This window comes from Athene noctua, chromosome 1 (genome assembly GCF_965140245.1).
Source record: "Athene noctua chromosome 1, bAthNoc1.hap1.1, whole genome shotgun sequence".
Lineage (NCBI taxonomy): Eukaryota > Metazoa > Chordata > Aves > Strigiformes > Strigidae > Athene > Athene noctua.
In genome coordinates this window covers 198,787,228-198,806,473 of record NC_134037.1, presented here as the reverse complement: position 1 = coordinate 198,806,473, position 19,246 = coordinate 198,787,228, and the positions used below count along the sequence as shown (strand labels likewise).

The window sequence follows — 19,246 nt, the reverse complement described above, 5'->3', positions numbered from 1 at the left end:
CAGCACACGTTACATCTACCATGCAGTGGAGCTTAGCAAGAGCAGCCGTTCCTCATTCTGTTTTCTTCTATTTATTCACCTTCATGTCTATAAGTCTGTTTTGTTTGCCTGAAATAGTAGGACAGCTGCATTATTGTGGATTGTGACTATTCTCTGTTGTAGTTTATTTTTCTTGGGTAATTTGACTGCTAGGCATTTTCATTTCACTTTGGACTCCAATTCTTTCATCCTAATATTCTCCTGCAAGACCTGACAGTTAATTTTCTGTGCTATACCGAATAGCGGTAGTACAGGTTCTGTGAAGAAAGGAACAGAGGTAATATTTTGATACTTAATATTTATGTACAATTTATGTGTTCTTGCAGTTGTGCTTATGAGTGTCTTTGCTGTAATGCCACTTAAGACATTCACAGTGTGTGTGAAGGGGACTTTTTTGCTTATTACTAAGTTGACCTCGAAATAGAATCTTAGGATATGGCATAAAAATCATGAAAATTAAGGTCCACAGATTACAAATACTTTTGGTAGATAGCATCTTTGCAGGTGTGGTGAATTATGTGATGTCTTAGGTGCTTTTTAGTTTTGGGCTTTTTAATAGCAATGCAACATATACTTGAGAATTGCTTTAATTTCTCTAATAGGATGTATCTAGGTCTCGTGGGACACTTGCTTGAATAGAGAATGAAACCTAGTCTGCTTCTGTGACTAAAGGCTGTAGCCCTTCCCAAGCTACTTTATGTGGTTTGGTCTAAATCAGGGTCACTTGTTTCTTTTGGTCTCTTTTCCTCTACAGGTAGAAAGTAATTTGTGTCCCTCATTCTGCTAGATTATAATGGAAATGCTACAGGGACATCCAAAATAGGCTTGAAATGAAGCAAAAAAAAAAAAATGCTTACATTAATGCTTCAGTTTTTCCGTAAATATAACAAAGTGCAACGAAATCAAGGTGCTAGCTACTCCTGCAGATGCTGAAGGCTCTAGCTCTTGCTCAGCAGTGAGTATGCAGTCATGTGCTCAGTTTAAATCTAATGCAGGGGCAAGCTGGGATGAGGCTTTTAATCACTCATTCACATAACAAATTTATAAATCCTGAAGTTAATATTTCACCTTGGGCTCAGCTGTTTACTTTTTCCCTTGAGTTTTTTTCTTTCTGTGGAATAAGGTCCTGATCTTTGCAAGAATTATTACCCTCTTTTTGTTCTTCCTAGGCTGTATTAAATGTCCTCTCTACATGGTTCACTGTTTCACCTGTCTAATTTTTTTTTCCTACCTTTAGTAGTATTTGTGCACTCACTTTTTCTTCTGCATTTCTGCATTGCAAAGGGTCTTCTGCTTTTTTCTTTTTTTTTTTTTTTTTTTTTTTTAATCCTCGTGAAGGACTTGGGAAGTCCATTTAAAAGTCTCTGGAAAATGTATTCCTTAGTCTTTCATTCTTATTTTATATTTTCTTTCACAAGTATTTTGTTTTCTCTTTCCTTGATTGGAAAGTTGCTGTGTGGCTTTCATGTCCAGCTTTGCAACTATCTGCCATTGCTGTCTGAAGGTATGTTAAAATAAATGTAGATTAAGAAGAGTGCACAGACAGGTGTGTATGGTTATATGCATCTTAAATCATACAAGCTATGTGATGTGCAAATGAGACTCTTGGCCACCATAAGTACTTGAACCAATTATTTCAACTCACTTTCCTTTGAATGCTTCTTTATGCATTAAACAACTTCAAAATATTTCCAATAAAGTAAATACAAATACCAGTTCATGCTATTTTCATTTTTGCCTGTGGATTCACAGTTGTTTTTCCTGCAGTTGAAGAAGTTAGCATTGGTACTAGCTTTCAAAATGCTTATGTCTCTGGCCCTTTAAATTATCATTCTAAATAGTAAGCTTCTCCTTGCTCTCTGTAACTTTATTTACTTGTCTGTGCTCTCGCTCTCCTCTGTGGAAGTGACCTGAAAATGCCTCACTAGTTAAACTGTTTCCTTTGAAGTGCTACGTCCTGGTAAAATTGTGTTTGAGAACTTCTGAGTGGATCCTGTACCCCATACATTGCATCAGTTAGTTACAAATATCACCTTGATTTTTGTTGCCAATATAACATGGTGTGAAAATGCTATTTCCTGAGCACAGTTAAGTAATTTTGCCACCTAACTTGTGGAGCTAATGCAATTCATCATGTTTTTAAGAGGTACGTTTCTCCAGGGTTGTCGCTGTTGTAAAAACTGGCCTTAGACCAAGGTGTGTAGATCTGTTTAGAAGACCTCTGGCAAACTAGAGGTTTACGAGAATTGTAGAGGTTTATCCACTGAAAAATTTCCATTTTCAAGAGGTAACTTGTGTTTTCTTTCATACTAAATCTGTTAAAGAAGTTTCAGTGTAATAGGTTGCCAATGTCAGGTATAAATGAATTAATAACAAACTCTTCCTTTAATGAAAGTTCACGGAAGTAGAGTGGAAGCACATCTACTTAATTTAAAGTGGTGTTTGGGTTGGTTTTGTTTTTTTTTTTTAATTGCTGATACACTTCAGTGCTTTTCACTTCTATGGTGTTTCCAATTTTAGACTGAAAAGTAATAATCCTCTCACTTGGAGAAATTTCTTATAGCTGCATGTTATGAGTGAGACAAGTCTCAAGTAATTCCTGGGAATTATTTCGGGTAAAATATGTGCAGACTGATTGTACCCGCTTAAGGGATGCATTCTCTTCTGCTCTTTGCAATAAACAAAAACTAAAGCAGGCACTCAAGTGGCATTTTTTAATGTTTAAAAAAGAAATAATACTGAATGTTTTTCAACATTTTCATAGAATCACAGTTTGGTTTGGGTTGGAAGGAACCTTTAAAGGTCATCTAGTCCAAACCCCCCTGCTGTGGATGGGTAAGGACATCTTTCACTAGAGGAGGTTGCTCAAAGCCTGATCCAACCTGACATTTGCATAGTCACAACAGTGTTTACATATTTTAACAAAAATAAGGGGGTTTAATATCCTTTCATAAATATAGATCTACAAAACTCCCAAAAGAATAAGATTAGACTAAGAAAATGATCTCAGAGATACTTGGTTGTCTTAGGAATGCATAAAACTATTAAATTCCAGTTGTATGGGTCAGTGCATCCCTGCTTAAGCCTAGAAATAGGAGATTGGTCTTAATATGTGCCACTGTGGACAGGACTTGACCAGCAAATAAGTTTAGGCTGTTCCACAGCTGTGGCTGAAATTTCAGGACTCTGAGCTAGAATGAAAAGAGAAAGAGATGACTTTCCAATCCATGGTTATGACTGAGGTAAGTCACTCTACCAACAGACCTGAATTTATTAAAATATTGCAGTTAAATCACTACTTTTTTGGATGATGATTAAAATTCCACTTGCTTTTTTTAAAAAACACTCTGAACAAATTGAATTATTTTCTTGAATTATAGCACTGATAAAGTTCATACAAGTTTTTCTGTCCATTTTTTGTAATTGGGTATATATAATTCTGAGATGCTGGAAGGTTCTTATGTGAATTTGCTTTAATAAGATGGTTTAATTTTTGCTTTAAACCTGTGTTTCAAGAAGGATGAGAGAAGTAAAAATTGTCATTTTGCCACTCGAATCCTTTCCCTCTCACTAGAAACAAAAAAAAAAAAAAAAAGAAAAACCCAAGCTAGCTTCCTAAACTTTACCTTTTATCTCCTCTCCCTAAATTCTGTGGCTTGATTTACTTCTGAGAGAAGGGAGAAAGTTCACATTTTACATAGCTAATTTAGGAATAAGCTGTGTAATGCTGCTTTTGCAGAGGTGTAGCAAGAAAAAGTGATTCCAAATAAAGAAAAAAAAAATAATTCCTTGCTGCTTCAGGTTTATTATGAAATAGACACTTTAAAAAGTGAAGCCACCTACTGCTTTTACTATTATTTAATACAAGCACAATTTATATGTAGGATTTTTACATTGTTACATTTCCCATGCCATTTTTGTAGTTTGCTGTGACAAACACTCATTTGTAAGTAGTGACTGCTTCGCTGGAGTGGCTTGTCTTCCACTGATGGCCATGTATTTAAAGCTGCAGTACAGAACGTGACTTCTATAGGTCAGCTATGTTAAAGCTGAAATTTCACGGAATTTATTATGTATAGCACGTCAGGTCACTGTGCCTTAAAACTCTTTTCAGCAGCAGAGTCCTGATAAGTAAAAGCAGTTGTGCAGCGTTTGAGAGTATATGTGTGCTTATGTGTCCCAGCAGAAAAATACTGGAGAAGAAGATAATCAGCAAACAAGGATCTTCTAACAGCATGTGGCAGGACAGAGTCTCCTCCACCCAAGATAACCACAGATGAATGTACTATAAACTGAAAATTAATAGGCAGTGTCAAGGCAGGAGGCAGGATGGTTCTATTTGCCCTTGACAGTCGATGGTGGTCTGGGAACTTCCTGAAGGTCATAGTGCAGGCTTCTGCATTTAGGAAGTGTCCTGCAAGCCTATTATTGTTCTTTTGTTTCATATGACCTATTTATAGAAATTAAGTAGAACAGAGCAAATAACCAATGGGGGTACAGCAAATAATGTAGAATTGTACCTAAAAAGAGATATTCTAGAGAGATCAGAACACCTCATGAGCAATGATCATTATCATGCTTGAAAAATGTTTTTAATGAGAGAAGAAAATGCTTTGGTCCCGAGAGCCTGGGTAGAAGAAAGAAATAGAATCCGAACTGGTCTTAACATACATTTGTGTTGTGAACATGTATGTTCACATACATGTATATAGCTAAAATTAACTCACGTAACGTTGCCACCTTTGGACATGTCATAAAAGTTATGTTCGCAAACGTGATATTTGCATAATAGTTGCATTTTTTGTTGCTGTTTAAATGCATCCAGAGCAAATAATTTTCTGATGTAGCTTGATTTCAAGAGCTACACAGCAGTAGCATCATAATGCCTGTAAGCTGGTAGATTGAAGTCAGATTCACCACAAATTAACATAAGGATACTATTTGAGCTCTTCTAATGACATGTGGTTTTGGAGGGAAATAGTGGTTTTTTAATCAAATGAATCTGAGCTCAAATAATTATCTTCTTTTTCTGGTGAGGTTAGATGCAAAGGCACTGGGAGGTGGTAACAGCACACTAATTTTCACAATTCACTGTTGCTCTCATGTTGAGTGTTGTTAATACAGTTACAACTGATTTCTGCACAAATGTTAGATTTCAGAGCTGAAAAAAATATCCATGTTATTTTAGCAGAGTAATTTTTGGCTGTTTTTCTTCTCTGTTTGAACTGTGAAGCAAAGATAGCTTTTCAGCAATGTGTCCCTGCCACCTCCCTGACTGTTAACTTCATGCAGTTGCTAGGGCTCAGCAAGTCCTTTGGACAGCCTGTCTTTATGAAAATTTACTTGCCTAAGAATGAAATATTAACATCGCATTTAAAAAAAATGTACATTTTGCATATAAAAATGTGTGTAGCACATTAAAAAGCATCGCGTTTGTGAATTCTACACAGTGGTGCAAATGCCAGAAAAGATACAGATAATGATAAATACAGTACCTAGCTTAGCAGCAGCCATACTGCAATGTAGGTGTGTGGCTCCACTTTACTTTTTGTAGGTAATCTGAGAAGTTGAACAGGAAATCTCATTTGTAACACCTTCCCCCATTTCTCTTTATGTTCTGCCACTTCTTTTATACCATCCTGGAAACAGAGCAGTTAGATGAGCGGGGGCAGGTTGCATGAATGAGTTCAAACTGGTAGGAAGATTTGAGTTCAGTTCAAGGTGGAGATTTGCCTACTTGACTCTAAATTAACTTTTTTTCCCCCTAAATTAGTTTATTTCTTTCTCTGAATTGGTTGTATTTGCATGGAGTTGACATTTATCAAAAGAAAGATGCACTGCCACCTGGTGTCAAAACAGTTCGCATGAGCAAAGATGTTTGTACAGAGAAAAATCTGATGTAGAGTAACAAATTCTTTCCTAGAAACCTTCCTAAACTCTGAAGAAGACAAGACTGTTCAGAATAAACAGTGTCCATGCTGATGGGCCTTGTGCCAAAAAACAAACACAGTTGTTTTCATGCCTGGGAAATTGCAGGCTAGGTAATGGGACTTGGGTGTAAATGCACCTGCTGTTTGTTTCTGTTGTAGGTGGAAGAGGGGGAGATGGATGTCCTGTCATCACCTTTCCAGACTATCCAGCTTTCAGCGAGATTCCTGAGAAGGAGTTCCAGAACGTCCTGACCTACCTGACGAGCATCCCAAGGTGAGCACCTGTCTATGAGAAAATATCCTTTTATCTGCTAAGTGATTTTTCCCATTCAGTCAGTTAGGTGATGATGTAAATGTCAGGCTTGGTATTTAATTAAAGAAAAGGAAAATTAAGCTTATGGTGCAGAGTCAGTAAGTGTTGATTAGTGACAGTTGCCCAGTGTAGTTGTTATATTAATTATATAGTGCTATTTCTATTTCACCAGAAAATTACTTCTGGATCCAGATTCTCTGATGCACATTGTCCTCTTGCTTCTGAATTTTGCTGTATCTTAGGGTATGGTGTTCTGTGGTTTAATTTAAAACATGTATAATTTTGGCAGAACTTGCTAATTCCTGGGTGCTACTCAAGCTGTTACACAGTGTGAAGGAACACTCCATAGTTACATACAGAGGTTTGTCCTAATCATTTGTGCTCTGTTTCCCTGGCTCAGCTGAATGTACATTTCCAGCACTTCCAAAACACTGACTAAGGGTATTTACCAGACCAAGCAATTAATCCTGGCCCTCTTAGAGAGCATGGTAGTGTTCTCAGTGGGCTGCTCAGTAAAAGTTCTGATTTTGTTGAAGATCTGCTAGGGGGTGAAATAGTGGGGTTCAAGATCCTGATGGAGGTGAGGAAAGCAAGTAGCAGAGTAAAGTACAGGCCTTTGACTTAAAGAGAACAGACTTTGGCCTTATTTGGGGAACTGGTAGGTGGGATTCAATAGAAAGCAACTCTGAAGAGTAAATTGTCTGAGGAGGCCTGCTAAGTTTTTAAGCATCCTTCAAGCACAAGAATGGTACATCCTGGAAAAGGAATAGACATAACAGGAGACTGACCTGGCTCGACAGGGAACTTGTGACTGAACTGCGGTACAAAGACAGCATACAAGAGGTGAGAGCAGGAACAGGCTACAAAGGAGGAATGTAGAAGCATTGCCTAAACATGTCGAGATGGTTTCAGGAAAGTCAAAGCACACCTGGAGCTGAGCAACAAGAAACAAGGGGTATAAAGGACCACCCAAATAAACTTCTGTTGCCTTAGCAGTACAGGAATAAACAAGGAAAATGTGGACCTGCTCTGAATGTGCTGGGTAAATTAGTAGCAGCAAACACAGATGAGGCTGAGACACTTGAATTCTTTACTTCAGTCTTCTCTGGGCAGCCTAAATGGCTCATGCTCTACCTGGAGACAGAGTTCCCCAGGGAACCACACATATCTGTGCTGCCTGACATCCTTTCAAGGGTCTGGAGGAGGAGCTGGAATGCACCCTCATCAAGTCTGTGCATGAGAAACTGGTGGACCAGTCAGTACACTTGACTGCTATTCAGAGGAGCCTAGACAGGCAGGAGGTATGGGCTGACAGGAACCTCATGAAATTTGGCAGTGACAGATGCTAAGTCCTGCAATTAGGATGGACTAACTACCTGCAAGAGTGGAGGCTGGGAGCTAATAGGCTGTGAGAGTGCTGTTTTGAAAAGGACCTGGAGGTCCTAGTGGGCAGTAGGCTAAACACGATCCAGCAGGACATCCTGGCAGCAGAGAGCTGCAGTGGCAGGAGCATGGGCAGGAGGAGGTGGCGGCGGGGGATCTACTGGCTGGCTCTCTTCAGACCCCACCCATAGCATTGGGCCCTGCTCTGAGCTACCATAGGGTGGGTGCTCACAAACTGGAGTGAGTCCAGTGGGGCCCCTGGAGCTGATGCGCAAGGAGAGGCTGCAGGCGCTGGGCTTGCTCAGCTCGGGGAAGGAAAGCTGTGGGGGCCCAACAACCACCATTCCCACCAGCCAGGAGGATGTGGGGAGATGGCAGTGGGCTTCTTACAGAGGTGGGCAGTGGGGAAGGTCAGGCCTGGACTGAGACAGGCTGCCAAGAGAAGCTATGGGGTTTCTCTCTCCTTGGAGGTTTTCAAACCCTGAGCAACCTGATCTGAATTTGGAGTTGACCATGCTTTTAGCAGGGGGTTAGACCAGAGGCCTCCTGGGATCCCTTCATACCTGAATCATTGTATGAATCCTTTGTGTCTTTCCCAATTTGAGCTATGTGACTCTCCCAGGTTAAAAAATCTTAGAAATACAGGTTGTGTAACACTGATTGAATGTTAGTCTCAAGCTGTATTTGGCGTTCTGTTCACTGACAGCACTCAGTGCAACTCAGCATGGACCATGCTGCATTCACATTTGGAACTAGTCACAGCAGATGTCCTTCATGCACATGCGTCCTTTGTTTACTGCACATGCATGAAGAGAAATAGTAATTCTCTTGTAAAGGGCTTTCCTTTTAATTGTTTTGTAGGACCTGCTCCCTGTGACAGAATACTGGTTATATGCAGCACAATACTGTGATGTGCCCTCCTGGTTGTACTTGTTAATCCGTAGTTTATCGGGGAATGGAGCTGTGAAACTAACAGCCGATTTTGCATTTTCTTTGTTTATCCTTGGGTTGGTTAAACTGCATGGTGTTAAGCCTCCCTTGATGGTATCTTTCTTGGATACTGTTATTACAAATAATTACATACAAACTCACATCTGCTCCTCCTTTTGAAAGTCCTTGGTGGCGTGCTTCATGGTGGCCCGCTGAACTTCTGCGCAGAGTGGGGTTTGTGTGAGAAATTCTGATCAGAACAAACAGCATCTGGTGAAGGGGTTGGGAGCACTGAGCGCATCCCAGATCATCAGTTTGGCAGGAGCACGTTTTTACTAATTAAAAGTGTGGAAGCAGATTTTCTGGAGGTTTTTCTGTTAATTTCCCCTACCCAACAACAATAATTCTATGTGTACTGACCCAGAAGTGGCCATTCCTTAAGCCTGGCTGTTCCTGCAGGATTTTCTTATTTCTTTAATTTAGAATTCTTTGGGAAGAGATCACTGTTCTGTGTAAATGAAGGAGATAGCCCAGCTGGCTAGATGTGAAGAGTAAGGTATTAACTATTGTGAATATAACAATACATTAGGTATTAGGGTGATAACACTTCAAATTCAACCTTGTAAAAATAACGCCACTGTTAAGATACTGATAAGCCTGAGACCTTTCTGTGCCTGTGAATTGCTATAACCTCAAAGAGCTGAGGACATCCCTGACATCTTTGCTAGGAGCTTACTGTGTAAAATTGGGTTTGTGAGCCTTTGTGCGGGTTTGTAGGAATGAAAAACTATAGAAATGCCAGTAACCAGATCTGCACACACATCCCCTTATGAAGTATGATTTGATAAGATAGTGACTGTGTATACCCCAAAGAGGGGCAGTATTGTCATCTTCCTTGAACTGTGATATTTCTAGTGCTGTTAAAGGTGTCATAAGGTAGGATTTTGCTGTTATCTTGGTTTTGAAAGGCTAAAAATTCAAATACTGTTTTGGGTGCTTTGGAAACTGCTTTTGAGGGAAGTGGAGGCGGTTAGTTAATCATTTATTTATTTTGTAAGTTTATTCAAGAGGCGTAAGGAGGACAGATTTACAGGAAGGATAGAAATACAGCCCATAGCTTTTATGCATGGACTGCTCTCCAGATCAGTATAATTTATCTTATGAAATACATAACTCTGTCTTTCGGCTGTTCTGACTGAGGGGAAATGGACTTTTGTATGAAATGCCCTGTAGAGCACAGATATGTCTGGAGCCACAACAGTTCCTCAGAAAACTACTCGTGCTACTTGGCCCCATACAAGATTCCCGATCACAGCAGAGAGTTGGCAGCAATAACTCAAAACTCATTGTCTGACTGCCTGCAGTCGCACGGTAAGGGAAATGATATTTCATGGAAATGACAGTGAGGAGGTACTAAGAGCCTCATAAGAACAGACCTTTCTGTGCTCTGCAGTAGAGTTCACCCGATCAAATATTTACTGGTATAATACATCTTAGCAGAGGCATCAGATTTTAAAGGTTTGGTTCCAAGTGAAAGAAGAAGTCTTGGTAATAAGACTAGCTTAAGACTTATTGAAAGAGGAACAGCTGAAACCTCATAACCTACCTTTATTTTTCCCTCTTATTTTATAGGCAAGCATGACCTTGTCCCCTCCTATTGCATGCTTGTTATATACTGTCAAAACTCTGGGTTTCGTGAGCTTTTTCTGTATAAACTGTTGCTCGTCTTTTTCATAGTAAACTTTAATCATGAAGAGTTAAATGTTTCATGGAGCATCTTGAATTTAGGAATGTAACTATTACATGTTGCCAACTTAGAAGACCATGGGGTAGAATAGTGCAAATAGTAGAGCTATCAGCATGTGCTCAGAAGTGTAAATGCCTGAATCATAAGGATGTTAAGAAGGGAGACAGTGGAAAGGGAATACTTCATCTCAATTTAAGATACTCAATCCTGGTGCAACTGTGTATCATTAAGCAGAGAGCTGAACCACCTTCTTCAGGTGGGTGTTGTTAATGTTACAAGGTCAATTCATGTTCTGTAGACAGCTGGATAAAATACCACATCTAACTTCTGGCTTGTAAAAAATCTCAAAATATTCAGTACAGGATATTGAGGTAGTGTGTGACAACGGTCGTGTACTGTGTATACTTAAAGATCACTGCTTTATCAGGAAAGAATGATGGATTAAGGATGAGTACTATAGATGATGGAAGATTACATCTGATCCTTTTATAACTGCCATTTTGGTAATGAGATGTATGTTGTAAAGCTATATGTGTAGTATTTCTGAAACAGGTTTTTTGTTTTAGCAGCTGGGGTTTTTCATTTTTACTGAAGTAGAAGATAAAGTTTTCTTAAAAAGATGCGGATTCTCTTAGGTCAAGTGGTTTTATACATACAGTACCCAAAATGAAAGAAGGAGAATCTATGGCAGTATGTAATGTACTTAAGGCAGTACTTTCTAGGAAGAGTATTTTAACTTACAGGTTTAATTGGTACAAATACTTTACATATAGGTATTGATCCACCAGAATTAATAGTTCTTATTGATGGAGTTGCTGAATAAATTCATATCTGTAGAGAAGTGTCTGTAAGAGGTGAGCTCTTCAAATTCAGCAGGACTTGAGCAAAGGACATTGAACCAAGTCTTGCATCTATTTGAGATGCTTTGAGGACACTTGACAATGTCCATGTAGCTGGTCTGGTTCTGCAGAGAAGAATGTCTCATATTACTTCACTGGGTGAGTCCTTTGGGGATTGTTGCTGAGCTGGGTAGGAAAAGGAGGTCAAACAGAACAAGGCTGTCTCACCTCTTAGCTGAGTAAAAAACTGATGACCTCCACACACAATGTCTGTCGTTCTTAATGCAAAGTGGGAGAGGCACCTGTGGGATGTACCTTTTACATCCCACATATACCAAGGTTGGAGGAAGAATATTCCATTCAGGTTTGCAATAAGGTTCTGAAATAGTTGCCAACTGTACCCTTAAGAAGTCATCTCAGGGTATTCAGTACACTTCCCCTCCCATCTTTTGAAAGTATTTTTTCTTCTTTCCATTTATCCTAGTAAACAGACTTTTAAGATTTGCAGTATAACCTGAAGGCAAGTGTTATTCATGCTTACTTCTATTCATCACAGCTGTCACTCTAAACGTTTTTATTAATGTAAGTGTGTACACATTCTTGGAATATGAATTTACCAAATGTAGGGTGTAGCATGAGAACTTGGTCCAAAAGAAATTGATAGATAATTGAAGTGGTGAAAAAAAAAAAAAAAAAAAAAAAAGATTTTTCAACATATGGGTGGTTTTGCTTCTGTTAATTGCAGTTTCTACTGCATTCAGAAAACAATATGCTGTATGAGAGAACAAAAGGATATAGTTATAATGCTTTTCTTCATTGCTCATATACGTTCATTTTTGAACACAGAAAGCAAGCTAAAATTCTTGTGGTCACAAGAGATTGGAAAATCAGTATTTTAGAAATGTACAACTGAGTCTTAAATACAAAGTTCCTTTCAAGAGAAGTAAGAAATAGCGTAGATGAGAAAATTCAGAAGTGTTTTGATGGCCCGTTTGAGTCCCACACTGATGATTAAACATGATACACAGGCCTTTTCACTTGTATTCAGACAGAGCCTTGTGCAGCCTCTCTTTGTAATGCTCTTCTGTCCTACTGCATGATCTTAGGCATATCTCAGGTTAACTTGGCGTGTTCAGCAATTTCCTGTTAGGAAAGCTGTCCCTGTCGGTTTCCTGCCTGGGAGAACATCCCCTTCTTTGAGATCCCGATGGTTTACAAATGCTTGAACACCATGTGGCCTTCTAAGAAATCCTGTTGTTTGTGGTACCGGCTGGTGTTGGAAACTGGGGAGCTATCCTGTCCAAGTAATGAAACAGAACAAGATGACTTGTTCTGTTCCTCAGGTTTGTTGTTGGGACCGGTGCTGTTTAACATCTTTGTTGGTGATGTGGGCAGTGGGACTGAGTGCACCCTCAGCATGTTCACCAGTGACACCAAGCTGTGTGGTGTGGTCGACATGCTGGAGGGAAGGGTTGTGCCATCCAGGAGGACTTGGGCAGGCTTGAGAGGTGGGACCGTGCAAACCTCATGGAGTTCAACAAGGCCAAGTGCAAGGTCCTGCACATGGGTCAGGGCAGTCGCATCCACAAACACAGGCTGGGCAATGAGCAGTTGAGAGCAGCCCTGCAGAGAAGGACTTGGAAGTAGTAGTGGATGGAAAAATTACTATGAGCCAGCAATGTGCACTCGCAGCCCAGAAAGCCAACTGTATCCTGGGCTGCATCAAGATGGGTGTAGCTAGCAGGTCGAGGGAGGTGATTCTCTCCCTTTACTCCACTCTCATGAGACCCCACCTGGAGTACAGTGTCCAGCTCTGAGGCCCCCAGTATAAGAAGGACATGGACCCACTTGAGCAGGTTCAGAGGAGGGCCACAAAGAAGATCAAGGGCCTGGAGCAACTCTCCTGTGAGGACAGGCTGAGATTGTTGGGGTTGTTCAGCCTGGAGAAGAGGAGGCTTCAGGGAGACCTTCTAGTGGCCTTCCAGTACTTAAAGGGGCCTACAGGAAAGATGGGGAGGGACTCTTTATCAGAGAATGTAGTGATAGGATGAGGGGTAATGGTTTTAAACTGGAAGAGGGTAGACTTATATTAGATAGATACTAGGAATAAATGCTATACTGTGAGGGTGGTGAGACACTGGAACAGGTTGCCCAGAGAAGCTGTGGCTGCCCCCTGCCTGGAAGAGGTCAAGGCCAGGTTGGACGGGGCTTTGAGCAGCCTGGTCTAGTGGAAGGTGCCCCTGTCCATGGCAGGGGGGTTGGAACTAGATGATCTTTAAGGTCACTTCTAACCCAGACCATTCTATGACTTTCAAAAGTGTCAGTATCTGACAGTTTGAAAGCTCAGATGTTATGGTTTGCTAACCCTTCCTTGTTAACTACACCAGCTCCCCATTATTTGGGATAACACTGGAAAACTGATAATGTCTGTGCTAACCCTTCCAGTGCATTCACTGGGAGAAGACTTCACTAACATGGGCACAGCAGAGGGTGACAAGGTAGATCTAGGGAGGGACCAGAAGAATGGCACAGCATGGGTGTTGCTGGCACTGATAAACGTTCTCAACACGAGGGGCACTGGAGAGCACAGGGCTCACAGAGCTCAGGTCTAGTCAGTCTCTTTGGCATAGATCCACCACTGCACCCTGGAAGCAGGAGCAGTGGTGTTGGGACAATGCTTGTGTTTTGAGCTGGTAAGTCCATCAGGGTCCAGGCTGACCTTGTGAAGAGCCAGTGTGGGAGGGTAACCACATGTGTTTCCTCACTTATCTGTAAACTAAACAAGCAGCCCACCACTAGCTAAGAGTTAACCACTTTTGTTTTATAGAGTGCTAGGGATGGACATCGCCACATAATGGCTAAGAAGTGCCAAAACCCCTGACAATTCACACTGACATGCTGAGCAACAGCTTTGCAGCTTCGGAGTTTTTCTGTCAGTTGTGCTTCGTTTCCATTCTCTCTTCTTCGTTGGATTACAATCCAGGCTGAAGATGTGGAACCTGTACCCTGCTGTTGCTTTGGCAGCCCCTCAAATTTGTCAGAGAGAACATCCCAGGACTTCCAGCAAAATCTGTCACGCTGTGTGTGCCCTTCCTTTCTCAGAGCACAGCTGCCAAACAGTTGTAAATGCCATATGTTTCTGTAAGCAGAAAGGAAACGTAAAGGCTTAGGTTGGAAATAAGAGCACTGCATCGTAAAGTTAAGCGGTAGTCTGAAGCTTTTCTGTCAGATACATAGTTTGCCAAGATTAGGTCAAAGCTCAACACATCACTTAGAGTCTGAATTTTTACAGGGTTTGGAACAATTTAGACTTGTTTTGATGTCCACCTTGTGAATGTCTTAAACTTGCTTTAAAGCTCAGCCCTGTGCAGGCAAAGTCTTTCTAGTCTTCAGATCCCACTGACACCTTCAGGGTGCAGCGGATTTGAATAGTATGCATGACACGCACTCTTCAGCAGGAAATTTAATCTGCTTTCAAGACAAAGTAAAATTGTAAAAGTTAATTACTAAAATGCTGGATCTCATGCAGGAGTTTTCATTTCTCCAGTCTTAAGTTCAGAGAATTTAAGACCCTATTTTAAGTGTAAGCTCACCTTTCTAAAGCAAAACATGCAGTGTGCATGGTGAAGTTGTGACAATACTTAGTGCAGTTGCGTTAATGGTTGTTGCAGTGTACTGAAAATATGTATGATTCCAATATTAGTTATTATATTAGTTCTGAATAGGTGTAAAAATGCTTTTATGAAGTCAGACTTAATAATTCTAAAGTGAGCATTGCATAGGCTTTCTGCTGATCCTGTTTACTTAAGCTTAAACCAGTGTGGAGCCCTTTTGCCTTTTTTTGACCTGTTTATCCTTAATTGTCCTTCAAGGATCATGTGGCTTACTTAAGCCATCTGTAGTTGAGTAAGTCCTCAAAGTTGTTGTCTTTCTTCAAAGAGTCTTCCAAAAGCAGCTCTCTGTGACCTGAAGAAATCACACTGCTTCTTCCATTTTGAAAATCAAAATTCTTCTATAAAAACCCTTATTTTAGTAAATTTCACACACTAAAAGAGGCTCTGTTAAGCAATAACTTTGTCTTTTAATGATTATTTCTTCTACCTGCAGAAACACATCAAAGCCAGCCGGATTTTGGTCTGTGGGGTTCCTTGGCAGGATAAAGCTTGCTAAGTTACCACAGAAAGGAAATCAGTGCATGTGGTACAAGCAGATGTCCAGGCCCAGACAGATGATGATGCCTGGACTCTTTAGTTCTTATTTTTAACACTGGCTACATTCCCTGAGCTTCTATCCAACAGCATAAGCTTTTTGGAGCAGAAAGAATGTCAACATATATGATGGAATATAGCCAGTATTACTTTACTGCAATCAGTCGTGTTTATTTTTAGGAGGAATTGGCTTGAAAGTAGGAGAGAGGATGATCTGAGGACCTAGAGTAGCACAGCAGATGGAGGAGCTGTAGGGACCAGTCAAGAAGAGACTGATGCCTGTCACTCTGAAACTGAGTAGGAAGGGAAAATATAAATTGGTATAAATACTTTAAAATAAATAAGGTGTGTACCAGTGCTCGTTATTTGGCTGAGGCACACAAGCAGTGCTTGAGACAGAACTGCATCGAGTAATTATGTTTGGACTTGTATCTCTCAATTTCAAGGGACCCGCCGCTGTGCAGGATAAAGACCTTTGGTTGCCTTTGGGAGCAAGGCTTGAGAGCAGCTCTCCTAGTCGGCAGTGAGTTGTCAGTCACCTCATCAGCAGTACGTCTCCGATAGTAGCCCATCTTTCTTGTTGGTTCTTGCTCTGTGGGCAGATGCAGTGAGCTGTTGCTGTCACAGTCCTGCGGTGACGGAAGGATTTTTGGATCAGGACAGTAACCACACATGGCTTTCTGTGAAGTTTGGATGAGACTTCCAAAGGTTTGAATTATTATCAGCCCCTTAAACAAAGCTCTTTGAAGTTGCTTTCATTGTTTTGTCTCCTCTTTATCTGGTCTTTAAGATCTCTTGTTACTGACACAATGTTAAGTGTAATTATCTTGCCTCTGCTTCTAAAGTTTCGAAAGGCATTTTTGTGGCGATGCTTTTCCAGGCTGTATGATTCTGCTTGTCTCTTCTGCCTCATGAGCAAATGATAACGACTTGCCTATCCTGGTTTTTATTTATGCCACCTCACAACCCAGTATTCATCTAAATTCTTATTTGCCTGCTTGCTGTGAGATCCTAAAATACAATTTTGTGTATCTGATGATTTCCTAATCCTGAGAAAATTGAAATACAGTATGAGTGTTTTCAGACTTACCTAGGGCATGAGCCAATAACAGCTGAGACCAAAAGTAAGCTTAATAGGAGAGGGAAGAGATAAGGTTTTCATCAGTGGTACACTGGATAAGATTTAGGGAGAATTAACTGGAATGTGGATAAGGCAGGGGGAAAAAAAGTGCTTAGTGTGGAGGGAGGGAAATGCATCGGGTTTCTTACCTAAACCTTGTCTAATGATGAAACTTTAACAAGATCAGCTCCAGTGCAAAAGCTCAGATTTTCTGCATTTCCTGGGCAGCTTCATCTGTTTCTCTGAAGGGAAAGCTGTAACTGTCAACTCTAAAGTAAAGAGATGGTCCAAATGCTGAGGTTTGAATGTGCATTTAAAAATCCAGCTATTCAGAGTTTAGTGTAGAATGAAAAAGATGGTAGAATAGTAGGCATGTTTTATTCATAGTGATTTAGTTGGGTTTTTTGGGGGTGGATCAGTTTTTACTTCCAAATCAGATTTTAAACATAAGAAGCAAGATAAATGGCGCCTCCTTGCTTACAGGTTATGGTTCTGCTGTGGAGTGTCACAGCATCAACTGCATTGGGTGAAATGCAGCTGTTACTGCCAGGAGCATTATATAGAATTTTTACTTGGCATTCAGTGATTTTGGACAGACCACTAGAGGCTGCACTTGTATAGCAGAACTTCTGTCTCATTTTAAATTTATTTTGCTGGAATTCCTTCACTTTCCTATGTTTCTTCATGAACAATGATCAGTCTTAGCTTGAGCTGGGTAGGTTTTTCCTTCTGCAGTTAAAGTTCATTGAGCTGACTGTGAGAGGTCCTAATAATCAAATGTGACAAGTTCTTCTAGATCAATAGCCTTTTGTTGAAGCACGGTACAGGCGTTCAGTAGTTAAACATAGTAAGGAGTAGGTGGCAAGTTTTGTCCCTGGTTCCAGCAATGTGGATACTGAGAGATGTGTTCAGTGAAGTGACTTTCACACCACCAAGCACCAGCTTTAAATTCAGCACCTCAGAAAACTTGAGATGAGCCCATTCCATGGCTCTGTTCTCTAGGGATGGTTTTCCAAGGAGATCATAAGCAATGGATGTGTCCTCCCAGCTGTGCTTCCTGCACTAGCTGACTTCAGTGTCTTCAGCTGAAAAGATAATAGGTTGCAAAAATTAAAGACAAAACTATATTACTAATTCCATCTGAAGTTATGCAGAAGTTGTTAATCATTGTGTTCCCACTTTTGTCCTGTATGCAGTGCCATATGCTAGATAGAGCACGCTCCTAATTTCTGTTTTTTCTCATAAATGTTGCTGGAAAAAGATCTGGTAGACCAGTTACACACCTCAGCTGAAAGTGATTCTTGCTGGAATTCAAACTGAGATGTCAGACCCGCAGTTTGAACTGGGGAGCCAAAGTGTCATGCCAGTTTGCTTTAGAGGCTCAGGAGGTCTGCTGAGTAGCCAGAGAGCTTCATCTGGGTATTTCTAAGTATAATGTTCATAAATGTTACCCTTGTTAGGAACCATTCTGTTCTTGGATATGTGCAATGCTGTTTGACCTCAGTTAGTCATACACATACACTTGTGGCAGAGCTTGGTACCAAAGTGCTATTTTCTGTCTAACCAATTAAATGTCATGACAACATCATGCAATTGTCTGTACAGCCATCTTTTGAGAATATGTTTTAATTCTATTTATTTTCTTGGCAGATTGCTTCTTTGCCACTGATATCTCCAGACCAATGCAAACCTCAAGTTTTCTGTCATAAAAATAAAAAATATAAAGTTTGCTAATTTCAAGCTGGTGTAGTCAGTGGGAAGGTATTGCTGTCCAGCTTTCAGAACATGTCCAACGTGTCTTAGGTGTTAGTCACTTTGATTTGTACCTTTACATTGCAAATTTGGAATATCATTTGCAACACTGGTGTTAAAAAGGATTATAACATTTTTTTATTTGCTAGGCTATTCTTCAGTTGCATGCTTTTAAGTACTAATTGAAGTGCAGGTTTCTAGAAAACACCTAAGATCTGAAATAGCAGCAGCAGCATTACAAAGCAGTATTTAGCTTAGATACTACGTTAAAACCTACAGGATCACTTAGCAATTGAAACTAGAGAATTCACTGTCCAGTGTAGAGCTCAAATAATTTCTGGTTTATAGCTCTTTTTTTCAGTTCCTGCTAGCTCTTAAATTGATTTAATCAGACACCTTTTACAGTGAGGTTGGGTATTATGTGCTATAAAAGCCTGCGATATCTTGAAGCTTTCAAAATGGAGCTTCATTGAGTGTGATCTATCCTTTTATTTCCATCATTTACTCGAGAAAACAGTTGAGTCAGGCTCCTGGACTGTCTCTGTATACGCAGAACCTATTTGACCCCCAGCTTGTCTTTCTCTGCACTGGATTCTACCTTTGAGATTTAATTTTTTAGATTATTTTAGTATTTTTTTAAGAGCTGGTCCACACAACCCTTGTGGCATGCCCAATCATAAACCAAATTGCTGTATGGAGACAGGCTGGGCAGTACCATTCCTAAAATGATCTGTCACCATGTCTTGTGTTTGCCCTTTTGTGGTACAGTAGTATGGCCAATGATGGATGGATGGGCCAATCCCATGGTCCTTCTTCCTACACAGGCCTATGTGTTGCATGCCAAAAAACATCAGGATTTGTGAGCAGCATGAGACCCCGCATCTTTTCATGCGATGTGTGTGTGTATCACTGATGCACACTGATGGTCAGTGGTGAGCTACAGAGAGTGAGTAAGCTTTAAGGACAGGTGGTACCAGGGATCTAG

General features: G+C 40.4%; 1 protein-coding gene across 6 annotated transcripts in view; it reads left to right on the top strand.

Annotated features, from left to right (window-relative positions):
* MCF2L (MCF.2 cell line derived transforming sequence like) overlaps nucleotides 1-19,246 on the top strand; it is a 163,255-nt gene that overhangs the window by 98,102 nt on the left and 45,907 nt on the right. For all 6 annotated transcript variants that reach the window (XR_012633896.1, XM_074910014.1, XM_074910042.1 and 3 more), the window contains one exon: nucleotides 6,129-6,243. Coding sequence is in view for 5 of the 6 variants with exons in the window: in XM_074910014.1 (XP_074766115.1) it covers nucleotides 6,129-6,243 (115 nt within the window). In the remaining variant the exon portion in view is untranslated. The remainder of the gene's footprint in view (nucleotides 1-6,128; nucleotides 6,244-19,246) is intronic.